This window comes from Doryrhamphus excisus, chromosome 19 (genome assembly GCF_030265055.1).
Source record: "Doryrhamphus excisus isolate RoL2022-K1 chromosome 19, RoL_Dexc_1.0, whole genome shotgun sequence".
Taxonomy (NCBI): Eukaryota; Metazoa; Chordata; class Actinopteri; order Syngnathiformes; family Syngnathidae; genus Doryrhamphus; species Doryrhamphus excisus.
In genome coordinates this window covers 7,090,768-7,106,676 of record NC_080484.1, presented here as the reverse complement: position 1 = coordinate 7,106,676, position 15,909 = coordinate 7,090,768, and the positions used below count along the sequence as shown (strand labels likewise).

Genomic DNA, 15,909 nt, shown 5'->3' with positions numbered 1-15,909 from the left:
AGAGTAATATATTTGTAATATTGAATATGTAATATTCAGGCTGCATATTGAGATGGCCCATCATCAGTGTCCTTCCATTTGTCCGAAAAGATGAAGTTAACTTGGTGACATCATCTATCTTTGGAGGGCTGAGGGAGGAGTTGTATGTTACCCACAATGCATTGCAGCAGTGCAGAAAAATACATCCACGCGTAAAGAACATCAGGAAGATGCATCGAATGAGCAAGTTCATAATTCTATCGGACTGCTTTTGCAGTGGCAACATGTCACATTTATGAACAAGCGAACAAACATAAATATAGCTACAGTGAGAATCCATATTTCTAAACAAACAACACAACTTTGTAAATTAAAACTAAACTTCGAAGGGAAGGTGCGTTCCATTTCTCACTTCCACTCCTATCACATCCAAGTCATCGAGGGCAACTCAAACTACTATTGGAATACAGCCTCAATCTTAATGATAAATCCGGCTTAATCATATGAAGGGGCGTGGTCTGTGGGCGTGGCTCCGGCGGAGGGAGTGTCTTCCCGTTGAACAGGTTAGGGCGGTTGAGCAAGTGAAGAGAAGAGAGATTTGTTTTCCACTCAGGAGAAAAGAAGTTTGCTCTTTAAGGCAAGTCCAACTTTACTTTCATAAGTCTATGTATTCATATGTGTTAGATATGTCATTATTTTATTTAGTATTATGCACTGTGTATTAGTGTTATTATTCTTTCCTTTAATACTTCACTTTTGATAAGCTAACGTGGCTAAATTATAATCGTATAAACCAGACGTGGATAAATTATAATCATATAAACCAGATGTGGCTAAATTATAATTGTATAAACCAGATGTGGCTAAATTATAATCTACGATATATTATTAGCCATATTATAATTTAGCCACATCTGGTTTATATGATTATTAATCGTATAAACCAGATGTGGCTAAATTATAATCGTATAAATCAGATGTGGCTAAATTATAAACCAGATGTGGCGAAATTATAATCATATAAACTAGAAGTGTGCATTTGTATTTGTATTTGAGAAAAATAAAAAAATACCCTCCCCTTGGGAATAAAATAAAAATACAAATAATAAGAATTAGAATAATAATAAGTAGTAATAAATTGACCGATCCACCAATGAACCTGTAAGGAAAATAATAATAATAAAGGAAATAATAATAATTATAACAGCCATAACCTCATGGATCGCTGAACCAAAAACTACAAAAATTCAAAAATTTCATTGTGAACATGAACCCCCCCCCCCCCCGCACTTACCACCCCCACTCAATTCTACCCAAGTTCGTAACGTTAGCGAGCTAATGCTAACAGAGCCAACAGGATAACGGCCACCCCCAGAAGTAAATAGCAACTAGCCCAACGAAATCATACTCCGCTATTTCTGAGCGTCTGAAACCCAGTTGGGGTGAAAGGTCGTATGTTTACAAGGCAAAATACGGATGCTAACTAACTAAGTTGAGCCTCCTCTGTTGCCGGGAGGGGCAGGCAAACTGCTCTGGGTCGCTCTGTCCCCACCCCCGACTGCTGAACAACAGAATCATTGGCTGATCCGGGCATGCACCAGCGTCTCACCAAGACACGCAGCTTTCTGATTGGATGTTTTCATCGTTCCCCAATACTAATATTTGTTCCAATTCATTATTCCTAAAAAAGTCATTATTTGTGCCGTTCGGAATACCGTATTGGGGTTGGGCTCCACCTCTACTAGTAAACAAGATGTGATGAAATCCATCCATCCATACATCTTCTATGTTGCTTATCCTCATTAGGGTCGTGAGGTATGCTGGAGCCTATCCTCCTTTCTCCGGTTTCCTCCCTCATTCCAAAAACACGTTAGCTTCATTGGCCACTCCAAATTGTCCATAGGTATGAATGTGAGTGTGAATGGTTGTTTGTCTATATGTACCCTGTGATTGGCTGGACACCAGTCCAGGGTGTACCCCGCCTCTCGCCCCAAGACAGCTGGGATAGGCTCTAGCACGCCTGCGACCCTCGTGAGGATAAGTGGTAGAAAATGAATGAATGAATGAATGAACATTTCCTCTCTTTTAGGTTTGTCTGTTCTGATTGGACCTTTGCTAAGTCCCTCCCTTCGTGACGTGCCACCATGTCATCTGCCATCAGAGTGTCCTTGGACAACCCCTACGGTCAGGTGACCATCCCTCGAGCTAAACTGCGTATGTCCGGTGACGACAGCATGGTGATAGCCAATCCAGCTGTGGTCAACGGCAGTCCCGCCAACCCCTACATGGGACCGGGCGCTTCCCCCCCCCCATATGTGGTGAAGGAAGTATCTGGGGGGGAAGAGGAGGGCGGGCGCTGCGCATGCTGCTACCGCTGCAGACGGAAGTAGTGATGTTTTGCTCCAGGTTTGTTTCCTTGAAGACGTTGACTGAACAGGACAAGAAAGAACAGGAAGGGTGGCCATTTTGTCTGTGAAACCAACAAACCTCGCAAACACGTTGGAACGATAGACTGACGCTATTGTTTGGAAAAAACAACATTTAAACCAAAGGCAACTTTCACCAGCACCTCTTTTATCCTATGAAAATGATACTTTTATCCTATGAAAATGATACTTTTATCCTATGAGAATGTTTTGTTTTATCATATGAAAATGATACTTTTATCCTATGAAAATGTTTGTTTTATCCTATGAAAATTATACTTTTACTATATGAGAATGTTTGTTTTATCCTATGAGAATGTTTTGTTTTATCCTATAAAAATTATACTTTTATCCTATGAAAATGATAATTTTATCTTGTGAAAATGTTTGTTTTATCCTATGAAAATTATACTTTTATCCTATGAAAATTATACTTTCATCCTATGAAAATGATACTTTTATTCAATGAGAATGTTTGTTTTATCCTATGAGAATGTTTTGTTTTATCCTCTGAAAATGATACTTTTATCCTATGAAAATGTTTGTTTTATTCTATGAAAATGTTTGTTTTATACTATGAAAATTATACTTTTATCCTACGAAAATGTTTGTTTTATCCTATGAAAATTATACTTTTATTCCCGAGAATTTTTGTTTTATCCTATGATAATGTTTGTTTTATCCTATGAAAATTATACTTTTATTCCTGAGAATGTTTGTTTTATCCTATGAAAATTATGCTTTTACTTTAATCCTATGAAAATTATACTTTTCCCCTATGAAAATGTTTGTTTTATCTTATGATAAAACAATTCCCGGCCAGACACGCCCATCACACTTTGACAATAGAATATCCAGTTTGGATCATGTTAAAATCGGATCAATGGTGGGATAGCTTTCCCATGATATGTTACGGAATCTGGCTCTAATTATAGATTTCATTAGTAAGTATTGAAGAACTGTATTCTGGCTTATTCCATACTGTGTAACAAGGACATTGAAGTTTTTTTCATGATATTTTTCATGCAGCTTATTCCTTTTTCATGCCATGTCGGAAAATCCAAAAATGAATGGGCAATACTGTGGATTTAAACCAGTTGCAAGAGGTTCAATGAAGATAGCGAACAACCCTGCCTAGTACCCCTTTGGAAATTCTATTGGAATTCTGGAGAGGTCCGATTATTGGTCCCAACAGAGGCCTTCCGGGGTTATATAATAATTTTGTATATTGTTTATTTGTACTTTTCCCTACGGGGACACCTTTTGTTCATAAATCTTTTTGCACTAACCCTTGTCCTCCACATTTTGGATTCCAGTCAGTCCACGAGTTCCTGGCATGCTTTTTGTTCTCACTGTTTGTATGCTTCTTCCTGTGGCGGGGCCCTTTGACTTTACCTGAATGAGGTGCTGCCGTTACCCCGTATTCCCTCAGTACTCCCCTCAGAATTCCTAGAGAAAAGGGGACCGCCACCCTGGGGTGCCAACCCAGATGCACTGCCCCCAATGTTGTGTCAACCAAGACATGCCCGCAGCATCCAGGGCCTTGAGGACCTCCGGGCGGAGCTCATCCGCCCTTCTCACTTCCGCCTTCCTCCCCCCGACCCGTACACGGACAAGGTCGAAGGTCACACAAGCATGCCCTTTTTATAGCTAAGTGTAAAATATGTAAACTGTAAAAAATGTTTGTAAAATTGACAGCGGAATGCAAGCCCCTGTAAACTTTACATATAGACAAACAACCATTCACACTCACATTCATATCTATGGATAATGGACAAAGTGGAGTTTGCATGTTCTCCCTGTGCATGCGTGGGTTTTCGCCGGGTACTCCGGTTCCCCCACATTCCAAAAACATGCTAGGCTAATTGGCGACTCCAAATTGTCCATAGGTATGAATGTGAGTGTGAATGGTTGTTTGTCTATATGTGCCCTGTGATTGGCTGGCTACCAGTCCAGGGTGTACCCCGCCTCTCGCCCCAAGACAGCTGGGATAGGCTCCAGCCTATTGATGACTTCTTTCCAAAGTGGCGCATTAGCAAAGGAAGCGAGCTAGGACATCCAATGAAGAGTAGAAGAAAGAGCATGAAAACAGTGGCGATACAGGATGCCGCCCAATCAGCAGTGGCTGGGGTCCTGTTGCTAGGTAACAGCTGTGTAACCTGATGCGGCACTCATCCAGTTACAGGACAATGAAAGCTCTTGAAAAACATTGTCGTGCATCCAAAGTAAAGGAAAGTTTCCACCGTGAACTCTTCCTTGGCCTCCTGACTTGGAACGCTGGGCCTATCGAGCACGGAAGCGCAAAGCCGCGTTTCCTGAAGATGAATTATTGATGGAGAAGCCGCCACAAACACGCAGGAGGGCGGAAGGACACACGGCGTCAAGACGACAAGACATGGACAGCAAGACGAACTAAGGAGAACTGAGGAAGAAAAACGATCAAATGTGCGTCCTTGGTAGGGTCCGTCTGTCTTTTCATCAGCATTGTTAAGCCCCGCCCCCCAGCAGGTGTCACTCTGCTGCTTGCTGCTTTCCACAGCTGGCTTGACTCCATACCTCCACCCAATGTCCACACAAGCAGAGGAGGGGACATCCTCTGTTGTCATGGAGACGGTGACATCACTCAAGAGGCAGGACCCGGTGTGCATCGTGTGCTTCGGTGGCTACGACCTCTCCGCGCGGTTGCCACGGCGACTGCACTGCGGCCACACCTTCTGCCAGGCGTGTCTGAAGAGATTGGACACAGTCATCAACGAGCAGGTGAGCACCACGCCGTCACATTAGCTTCACACAGGTAGCCATGGCAACCGGCCCCCCTCCTCCCCAGGTGTGGATCCCTTGTCCCCAGTGTCGCCAGAGCACCCCGTGTCCGCGGGGGGGTGCGGTCGGTCTGGACCTGGACTTGGCCACTTTCCTGGCCATCAAAGCTCAGCAGACAGGGTCCGCCCCCTGGAGCGGCGAGGCCGGCAACGCCATCCAGGACGGGAAGGTCTGGACGGCCAAGGATGCCGACGGAGATGCTTGGTCCCACGGAGGTCTGGCCGAGCCGCGCTTCCATCGCCACGGTAACTGCTGCCTGCCACTCTCCCATTGGCTGTGCTGCTACTTCTGCTGCTGCCAGAGGCGGAGCTAAAATCATGGCTGTGCTACACTCACGACCTTTGACCCGGTCACCCATGGGATAGCCATGGTGTCAGGAAAATCATTCTTTTCAAAATAAAAGATTTTGTCTTATTTGTGTCTTATTTGTGTCTTATTTTTGGATTTTTGATAAGGCCATGTAGACGCGCTCACACACATACATACGTATATGTACATATACATACGTATGTGTACTATATACATGTACATACTGTACACACACACACAAACGTATATGTACATATATGTATGTATGTGTACTATATACATGTACATACTGTACACATACATACATATATGTACATATATGTATGTGTACTATACACATGTACATATTGTACACATACATACATATATGTACATATATGTACGTATGTGTACTATATACATGTACATACTGTACACATACACATACATACATATATGTACATATATGTATGTGTACTATATACATGTACATACTGTACACATACATACATATATGTACATATATGTACGTATGTGTACTACATACATGTACATACTGTACACATACACACGTATATGTACATATATGTATGTGTACTATATACATGTACATACTGTACGCATACATATATGTACATATATGTACATGTACTATATACATGTACATACTATACACACACATATATGTACATGTACTATATACATGTACATGTAGGTACTTCACGTATTTTTTACTCAGAATCAGAATCCAGCATTTGTCACAGTAAATACTTCCCCAAGTATACTCTACTATACAAGTATATAGTAATATACTTCCGTAAATACTTCCCCACATGACAGCATGTCATTCATCTCATGTATCCCCGCGGGACATTGGCTGGTACCCAGTCCAGGGTGGACCCCGCCTCTCGCCCCAAGGCAGCTAGGCTAGGCTCCAGCACCCCCACCCTTGTGAAGACTAGCGGTAGAGAAAATGGATGGATGGAAGAATCTATACGGTATACCGTATAAAAATAGCTTTATTCCAAAATGGATTCAATCATTTTTTCCCAATACGCTGTTGTTGCCCCTTTGGCCAATTCCAGCCTTGGTGGGTTTGACTATGATGCTCCAGCTTGGCACCCCCATCTTGGGCCAGTGTTGCCGTTCCTCTTTGCGGTACATCTCCAGATCTCTCCAGAGATGTTCCATTGGTTTCAGGTCTGGGCTCTGGCTGGGCCACTGGAGGACATTCACCCAGATGTCCTGAAGTCACTCCTTTGAGATCTTGGCTGTGCTTAGGGTCATTGTCCAAAGGCTGTGAAAACGTATGTATACTTATGTCTTTCATCATTCTTTTTTTTAATTTGTAATACATTTGCAACAATTAAAATTACACGTTTTTCACATTTTTTGTCAGTGTGTAGAATTTTAGAAAAAAATATGAATTTTGGAATATGGCTGTGACATAAACAAATGTGCAAACAATGAAGCCAAGCTCGGTGAATACTTTCCCAATGCACTGTATATACATGATTTTATATATATATATATATATATACACACACACACACTAGTATGTACACACATACAGTTGGTTTGAGGATTCCAGGAAGGTTCCAGAGCCAGACAGGAAGTCAGTCATTAGAAGGCGCCAAGGCCCTCCCCCACTCTGATTCTCTGTCCGGGGTGCACACTGAAAGTGAAGGTTTTGGGGGCTTCAAAGAGAAGGACGATGGTGGAACCCAGGTTGAACTCGCCGACCGCCTCCCCCCTCTGCAAGGCCAGCCCCTCCCTGGACAGCGCCCGGTCGCCCACGGCAACATAGCTGTGGTCGTGGAACGACCCTTTGCTGTAGCGCGGCATGTTGGTCTGCAGATCCTGAGCACAAACAGCCAGACTTTGGAGCCGGTGATCTCTCCAGGTCACGTGACCAACTCACCTGGTCGAAGTAGACGCGGATGGAACCCACGTTGGTGGCGCCCACCGCCGTCAACGAGAAGAAGCCGTGCCGCCATCGGCCGGTCAGCGCCACGCGCTCGTTAAGGCAGAAGAGCTCTTTGACCCAGCGAGCCACGCCCGGGCTGACCGACATTAAGGAGCCTGACCAGGACATGAGTGTCAGCACAAAGATGGCCGCCCCAGCCTCCGAGCGCCGTCTCACCTGGGAAGTGGCGGCGGAGCTCCACCCTCCAGTCCGTCGGTGAATGGAAGCAGTGATAGTCGCCCGGAGCCAGGTAGACCACCAGGTGAAACAGCTCGTTGTCTGGACTCGTCAGGAGGTGGTCCCTGAAGGACGAAGACGCGGGGTCTGCAGAGACGTCTACGGTCACTACTGCCGCTCCGCCATGCAGTGTGAGCGGTCTTACCATTGCTCCGCTCATGCTGGGGCCCCAGGAAGTTTTCCAGACTGTAAGTGACACCCTTGACTTGCTCTACTTCCGAGTTCTTCACGCGACCCATGTGGAGGATCCTGCCGTCAGCCGGAGACACCTGACAGACCACACGGAGGGCCCAGTCAGACGAAGGCGGACATCACAGTGGGCATCTCGCCTACAGCATGATAGGGTGGGGCCTAGGGCGCATGGGGGAGGAGCTTGAAAAGGACACGTCTTACCAGGCATGAGGAAGAGCACAGTGGCCGCACAGCTGGTTTCAGACGTCTACGAAAAAACTCTCCCAGATTACGATAGTGATGCAAGTCCTCCACCGCCGCCTCCTGTTTCAGATCAGATCAGATCAGAAAAGGTTTATTGCCATGTATGATCAAACACATACTAGGAATTTGTTTTGGTGTAGTAGGTGCATACACATCTATTAAAAAAGAATGAGAATACAAAATATGAAATACAAAATATGAAAATACAAAATATACAGAATAACAGTATAAATATATGTACACAGTCTGTTTTTGTTTGTTATTCCGGAAGTGCAGTCTGATTGTTTTCCTAAGAGTCCAAACTGAGCGTTAATGTAACGTATACAATGAAAGTGTCAAAGTGTCAAAGTGGCAGGATGAGGCAGAGGTGGGGTGTGAGGAGTGTCAGGTGGGGTTCCGGGCCTTGTTGATGAGGCTGACAGCAGACGGGAAGAAACTGTTCTTGTGGCGTGAGGTTTTGGTCCTGATGGACCGCAGCCTCCTGCCAGAGGGGAGCGTCTCGAAGAGTCTATGTCCGGGGTGAGAGGGATCGGCCACAATCCTTTCTGCACGCCTCAGGGTCCTGGAGGCGTACAGATCCTGGAGGGACGGGAGATTGCAGCCAATCACCTTCTCTGCAGACCGAATGACACGCTGCAGCCTGCCTTTGTCCTTAGCAGTGGCAGCAGCGTACCAGATGGTGATGGAGGAGGTGAGGATGGACTCAATGATGGAGGTGTAGAAGTGCACCATCATTGTCTTTGGCAGGCTGAATTTCTTCAGCTGCCGTAGGAAGTACATCCTCTGCTGAGCCTTCTTGATGAGGGAGCTGATGTTCGGCTCCCACTTGAGGTCCTGGGAGATGATGGTACCCAGGAAGCGGGAGGCATTGTGGAGTCACAGAGGGTGATGGGGACAGGAGAGGCTGATTTCTTTCTGTTGTCCACAACCATCTCCACTGTTTTTAGAGCGTTGAGCTCCAGGTTGTTCAGGTTGCACCAAGTCGCCAGATGGTCAACCTCCCACCTGTAGGCGGACTCGTCACCGTCAGAGATGAGTCCGATGAGGGTGGTGTCGTCCGCAAACTTCAGGAGCTTGACAGACTGGTGACTGGAGGTACAACTGTTCGTGTACAGGGAGAAGAGCAGAGGAGAAAGAACGCAGCCCTGGGGGGATCCGGTGCTGATGGTTCTTGTATCGGAGAAGTGTTTCCCCAGCTTCACACACTGTTTCCTGTCAGACAGGAAGTCTGTAATCCACCTGCAGGTGGAATCAGGCACGCTCAGCTGGGAGAGCTTCTCCTGGAGCAGAGATGGGAGGATGGTGTTGAATGCAGAGCTGAAGTCCACGAACAGGATCCTAGCGTAGGTTCCTGCGGAGTCCAGGTGCTGGAGGATGTAGTGGAGGGCCAAGTTGACTGCATCGTCTACAGACCTGTTGGCTCTGTAGGCAAACTGCAGGGGGTCTAGGAGAGGGTCGGTGATGACTTTGAGGTGAGAGAGCACAAGGCGCTCAAAGGACTTCATGACCACGGAGGTCAGGGCGACGGGTCTGAAGTCATTAAGTCCTGTGGTCCTTGGCTTTTTGGGAACAGGGATGATGGTTGCGGTCTTGAAGCAGGCAGGCACGTGGCATGTCTCCAGTGAGGTGTTGAAAATCTCTGTGAACACTGGAGACAGCTGGTCAGCGCAGTGCTTCAAGGCGGACGGAGACACAGAGTCCGGTCCAGCTGCTTTCCGGGGGTTCTGTCTCCTGAAGAGTTTGTTTACGTCTCTCTCGTGGATGGAAAGAGTCGTCACTGAGGTGGGTGAGGAGGGGGAAGGGAGGGCCATTAAGGTAGGTCTTGGTGGAGATGGCTGGAGCTGGAGCTGTTGGAAGGTGTCGAGGGGGATGGTTGCTGGACTGTCCTTTTGTCTTTCAAAGCGGCAGTAGAACTCGTTCAGGTCGTTGGCTAGGCGTCGGTCGTTGATGGAGTGGGGGGCTTTAGGCTTGTAGTTGGTGATCTGCCTGAGCCCTTTCCAGACAGACGCAGAGTCGTTAGCTGAGAATTGGTGTTGGAGCTTCTCAGAGTACAGTCGTTTAGCCTCTTTCACCGCCTTGCTAAACTTGTACTTCGACTCTTTGTATTTGTTTATGTCCCCACTCCTGAAGGCCTCCTCCTTCGCCAACCTTAGATGTCTGAGTTTGGCTGTGAACCAGGGTTTGTCGTTGTTGTAACTCACCCTGGTGCGTGATGGAACGCAGCAGTCCTCACAGAAGCTGATGTAGGACGTCACAGCCTCTGTGTACTCATCCAGACTGTTGGTAGCAGTCCTGAACACATCCCAGTCAGTGGAGTCCAAACACGCCTGGAGATCCTCCACAGCCTCACTGGTCCACTTCCTTGATGTCCTCACTACAGGTTTGCAGAGCTTTAGTTTCTGCCTGTACGCAGGAATCAGGTGGACCATGATGTGGTCAGAGAGTCCCAGAGCAGCACGGGGGATAAGCATCCCTGACTGTAGTGTAACAATGATCCAGAATATTCTCCTCTCTGGTCGGGCATTTGATAAACTGTTTGTATTTAGGGAGTTCGTGGGTGAGGTTGCCTTTGTTAAAGTCACCAAGGACAATAACTAAGGAGTCCGGGTAGGTCCGCTCCACACACAGTATCTGGTCGGCGAGCATGCGCTGTGCGTCCTGCACGTTGGCCTGCGGCGGGATGTAGACGCCAACCAGAATGAATGAAGCGAACTCACGGGGTGAATAAAAAGGCTTGCAGTTAATGGTGAAAGATTCCAGGTCAGGAGAACAGTGCTGCTGGATCACTGTCACATCGTTGCACCAACCACTGTTGATATACAAACAGATTCCTCCACCTTTGGTTTTGCCGGAAAGTTCCGTGTCTCTGTCCGCGCGATGGAGTTGGAAGCCAGCCAGCTGCAGCGCAGAGTCCGGTATTAATCCACAGAGCCACGTCTCAATAAAGCACAAAACCGCAGATGAAGAGAAGTCCCTGTTTTTTCCCAACAGCAGTTGTAGTTCATCTAGTTTGTTGGGAAGTGAACGCACGTTAGAGAGAAATATCCCGGGTAGCGACGTGCGTAATCCCCGCTGACGAAGGCGCACGAGCGCGCCGGCCCGTTTTCCTCTCCTCCGGCGTTTCGCTGCGTGTGCAAGGGTGAGCGCACCTTTGACCAATATATCCAAAATTTCCGCTGTTGGAAGCAGAAATTTAGGAAATAAATCCTCTGGTGTTGCTCCCCTGATGTTCATGAGCTCTTCCCTGGTGAAAGAGCTCCCGGTACCGGCGCAAAAAACAGTTTTATAACATAAAACAAAGCAAAACAATGCGCACCAACACACCGAGGCAGCCGTCCGCGGCGCCATCTTGGACCACACCCACACGTCTTAGACCACACCCACACATCTTAGACCACACCCACGCATCAACATGCAACCACACCCACAAATCAACATGCGACCACATCCACATATGTGTTAGACCACACCCACATCTTAGACTACATCAACATGCGACCACACCCATATGTAACCATATTAGACCACACCCACATGTGTTAGACCACACACACATGTGTTAGACCACACCCATATGTAAAAGTGTTAGATCACATCCATATGTAAATGTGTTAGACCACACCCACATGTGTTAGCCCACACATATGTAAACGTGTTAGACCACACCCATATGTAAAAATGTTAGACCACACCCACATGTAAAAATGTTAGACCACACCCACATGTGTTAGACCACACCCATATGTAAACGTGTTAGACCACACCCACATGTGTTAGACCACACCCTTATATAAATGTGTTAGACCACACCCATTTGTAAATGTGTTAGACCACACCCACATGTGTTAGCCCACACATATGTAAACGTGTTAGACCACACCCATATGTAAAAATGTTAGACCACACCCACATGTAAAAATGTTAGACCACACCCACATGTGTTAGACCACACCCATATGTAAACGTTTTAGACCACACCCACATGTGTTAGACCACACCCTTATATAAATGTGTTAGACCACACCCATTTGTAAACATGTTAAACCACACCCATATGTAAACATGTTAGACCACACCAACATGTGTTAAACCACACCCTTATGTAAACGTGTTAGACCACACCCACATGTGTTAGACCACACCCATATGTAAACGTGTTAGACCACACCCATATGTAAACGTGTTAGACCACACCCACATGTTAGACCACACCCTTATTTAAACATGTTTGAACACACCCACATGTGTTAGACCACACCCATATGTAAACATGTTAAACCACACCCATATGTAAAAGTGTTATACCACAACCACGTGTTAGACCACACCTTTATGTAAACGTGTTAGACCACACCCACATGTGTTAGACCACACCCTTATGTAAATGTATTAGACCACACCCATATGTAAACATGTTAAACCACACCCATATGTAAACGTATTAGACCACACCCTTATGTAAATGTGTTAGACCACACCCATATGTAAACGTGTTGGACCACACCCACATGTTAGACCACACCCTTATGTAAATGTCTTAAACCACACTCATATGTAACCGCATTAGACCACACCCATATGTAACCGCGTTAGATCACACCCACATGTGTTAGACCACACCCATATGTAACCGTGTTAGACCACACCCACATGTGTTAGACCACACCCATATGTAAACATGTTAAACCCCACCCATATGTAAACGTGTTAGACCACACATCTACTGTATTAGTAATGATACAAGTACATGAAGTACAAGTGTATCGAGTACATTGGATGATGTGATTGCTATACTGCAGTATTACTTCATGGAATGCTGTGTTTGTGTGTGTGTGTGTGTGTACCTGCATGTTGACACCAAAGGTCCAGATGTACAGCGAGTAGACGGGTTTGCGTAGCCAGGTTGGGAGCTCCACGCCATTCACACGACCCCACGCCCGAGACAGGAGACGTGTCGGGAAGGAGCGGTAGAGCGCCACCTACGGGATGGACAGAAAAGTGCGGTTTGACAAAGGCTCCGCCCCCAGCACCATGAAAAAGAAGAGCTCGTCAGAGAATGACTTCTACTCTTTGGCCAGTCAGAGTGGAGCTCTCACTCTATTGGCCAGTGGCTGCAGAGCGCTGGCAGGCAGGGAGTGCCACACGAATGCGATTGGCCAGCGACAGCAAGGGGCGGAGCCACGCTCTGAGGCAGCTATGTGGCAGCTGCAGTCTGATTAAACCATTTGGTGAAGAGAAGGAGGAAGCTAACTTTCATTTTCACTCACACACCCTCACACACACGCACGTCTACCTGTCAATGTAAATATCAGCCAATGACAACACTGCTGTCTCAACACCTGATGCATTTGGAAATGAAACAAAGCTCCATGTCCCTGTCTGAGAAAGTGATTAGCCTAAAGCTAGTAAGTGCTCTTTGAATCATGTACTGTATGTGTTTCGTTCAGATAGAAAGCATTGAAAGCATTGATAGGATGCTTTTAGGTCACCCTGTATTTTCTAGCATACAGTATACTTCATATGGGGCACATGTAAAGTATGTTCCTACGTGAATGCTAGCTAGCGTATGGGTAATCCTTGCCTATTTCTTTTGCACCAGGAAGTGCGGTGAGCGTCATATGTCTATGGAGAGCAGAAAGGAGTCTGGACGCACCAGATGTGTTCATGGTACAGCCCGAAGTGGCATGCAAGTTGGTAGGGGTGCACCATGAAGGGTTACCCTAACCACTTCCAAGCCCATACTTAGCTAGGGTGCGTGCTAAGTGGGTTAGCTATGTGGGCATCAAGCGGAATTAGCCACGCCCACTGAGATCTTCCACGACTGCTGACATGCACATCCACTCCTGCATCCTGATTCTCACCTCAGCCTTGCTGCTGCTCGCCTCCCCCGCCATTTGCCGCCTCACCCGCCACAGCAGGTCATGCTGGCGCCATTTTTCATGGCGGGGGGCGACAGGGCGAGCTGCTCACCATGCCCAAACAACCCGGGGGACGTTAAGTAGTGATTCAGCCTGACTTGAACCGCCCTCTTTCGCCTTCATCAGGCTCCGCCCCCCACTGAGGGAGCATCATCAACATGCTATTACCTCTGTGGGCGTGGCCAGAGAGGGCGGAGCGCCATCCTCCTGCTTTGCCCTCTTGTAATGCTGGTAACCAAGGTAACTGCCACCCGTCACCACCAGGACAGGGAGTGGTCGGGGGCGGATAAGGAAGCCACCACCTGAAAGGGAGAGAGAGCCTTCCTTTAAGGACGGGAACTTGCCGACAGAATCAAGAACTTCCAAACTTACCAGAGTTCAGGAAGCGTCTCTGGCAGTAGCTGACTGGGTGCAATCTGGAACGTACACGTTAGCTTTAGCATTTCATTGTTAGAATCGATCATATGCTAATACCATGGACTGGCCTAAGCACGCCCACTTCTTTGTGATTGACCCTGAACACCCCACCCAATGTCAGCTGGGATAGGCTCCGGCCTCCAATTCGTCAAGACTCATCAAATGATATGTGACTGATTTTCATGGCTGTTGACGATAATCAGCAACAAACAACATGGAGGCCACGTCATACGATGCCCGGATGTTCCGCTCCACGCTGTCTAAACGTTCCCTTCTGAAAGTCATCAATCAACTGATCAATAGATCATTTTCTCGCACGTGACAAATGTCGACAAGATTCCTTGTCAATCGTACACGACGTCACGAGCGCTAACAAGCCGCGCGCGAGAAATTCGACACGGAAGTTGACGGGTCACGTGACCAGAAATGGTCACTGCTTTCGTGTCGCACTTCAATTCAGGTTTAGGTTGACATTTCAAGCAATGATCCAAATACCTGCCGCTGCTCCGCCCGGAAGCTCTCCTGCACACCGTCCACAAGGAGGCCGCCATCTTGTGTGTGCGGAAGTGATGTCAAACGACGCGCGGCTAGCTTTTTTTTTTAAACAAAGTTAAAACATACACAAGCACTCAAATAAACAAGTAAAACATAACGAATGAGGTATCACTCAATATGTAAATGTGTAAATATATAAAATGTGCTGCCTTTTCGGCCCGATGGAAGAATCACAATTTCACTATGATCAGAATGTCATCTCTGGATGACATTACATCACCCGAGTGGAAAAGTGAGGTTCCAGGGAGAAGAGATACAGAAAGTGGAGAATGTGAAGTACCTGGGGTCAACAGTCCAGAAGATTGTGAAAAGGAGGTGAAGAAGTGTGTGCAGTCAGGATGGAACGGGTGGAGAAAAGTGTCAGGCGTTAATGTGATAGAAGAGTTTCAGCTAAAATGAAAGGAAAGGTATACAAAACTGTGGTGAGAGCAGCCATGTTGTTTGGTCTAGAGACAGGAAGCAGAACTGGAGGTAACAGAGATGAGGATGCTGAGATTCTCATTGGGAGTGACCAGGATGGATAGGATCAGGAAGGAGTACATCAGAGGGACATTGCATGTTAGAGGCCTTGGAGATAAAGTCCTTTAGGCCAGACTGAGATGGTTGGGACATGTCCAGAGTAGAGATAGTGAATATATTGGTAGAAGGATGCTGCCTGGTAGGAGGCGTAGAGGAAGACCAAAGAGGAGCTTTATGGATGTAGTGAAGGAGGACATGAGGGTAGTTGGTGTAGAAGACAGGCTTGGATGGAGGAGATTGGTTTGCTGTGGGACCCCTGGATGGAAAAGCCCAAAGAGGAAGAAGATGATGCTAACATCATCTTATGTTTTATAGCTTGAGAAACATTTCCTCATTACTTCATTCTGTC

At 46.7% G+C, this 15,909-nt stretch overlaps 2 protein-coding genes across 4 annotated transcripts; one reads left to right on the top strand and one right to left on the bottom strand.

The window, feature by feature from the left end:
* Window positions 1-2,123: 2,123 nt before the first annotated feature.
* LOC131107521 (uncharacterized) lies at window positions 2,124-5,538 on the top strand. The gene is made up of 4 exons (XM_058057630.1): window positions 2,124-2,365; window positions 3,926-4,029; window positions 4,945-5,165; window positions 5,233-5,538. Exons 1-4 carry the CDS (start codon window positions 2,124-2,126, stop codon window positions 5,536-5,538), a joined length of 873 nt encoding a protein of 290 aa, XP_057913613.1.
* A 998-nt stretch (window positions 5,539-6,536) lies between these two features.
* pisd (phosphatidylserine decarboxylase) lies at window positions 6,537-15,052 on the bottom strand. 3 transcript variants are annotated; one of them, XR_009120256.1, is made up of 10 exons: window positions 14,982-15,052; window positions 14,442-14,485; window positions 14,238-14,371; window positions 12,996-13,130; window positions 8,110-8,211; window positions 7,862-7,985; window positions 7,657-7,803; window positions 7,435-7,595; window positions 7,085-7,373; window positions 6,537-6,810 (listed from the first exon to the last, which is right to left on the bottom strand). XR_009120256.1 is itself a non-coding variant. In XM_058057481.1 (9 exons), the coding sequence occupies exons 1-9, from the start codon at window positions 15,035-15,037 to the stop codon at window positions 7,137-7,139; spliced, it is 1,140 nt and encodes a 379-aa protein (XP_057913464.1). In that variant the 5' UTR covers window positions 15,038-15,052; the 3' UTR covers window positions 6,822-7,136. The 3 variants fall into 3 exon arrangements, 2 of the variants coding, with proteins under 2 accessions (XP_057913464.1, XP_057913463.1); XM_058057481.1 differs by lacking the exon at window positions 6,537-6,810 and having other exon boundaries at window positions 6,822-7,373; XM_058057480.1 differs by lacking the exons at window positions 6,537-6,810; window positions 7,085-7,373; window positions 7,435-7,595; ... (4 more) ...; window positions 14,442-14,485; window positions 14,982-15,052 and adding an exon at window positions 8,510-11,539 and having other exon boundaries at window positions 12,996-13,129.
* Between the last annotated feature and the right edge of the window lie 857 nt (window positions 15,053-15,909).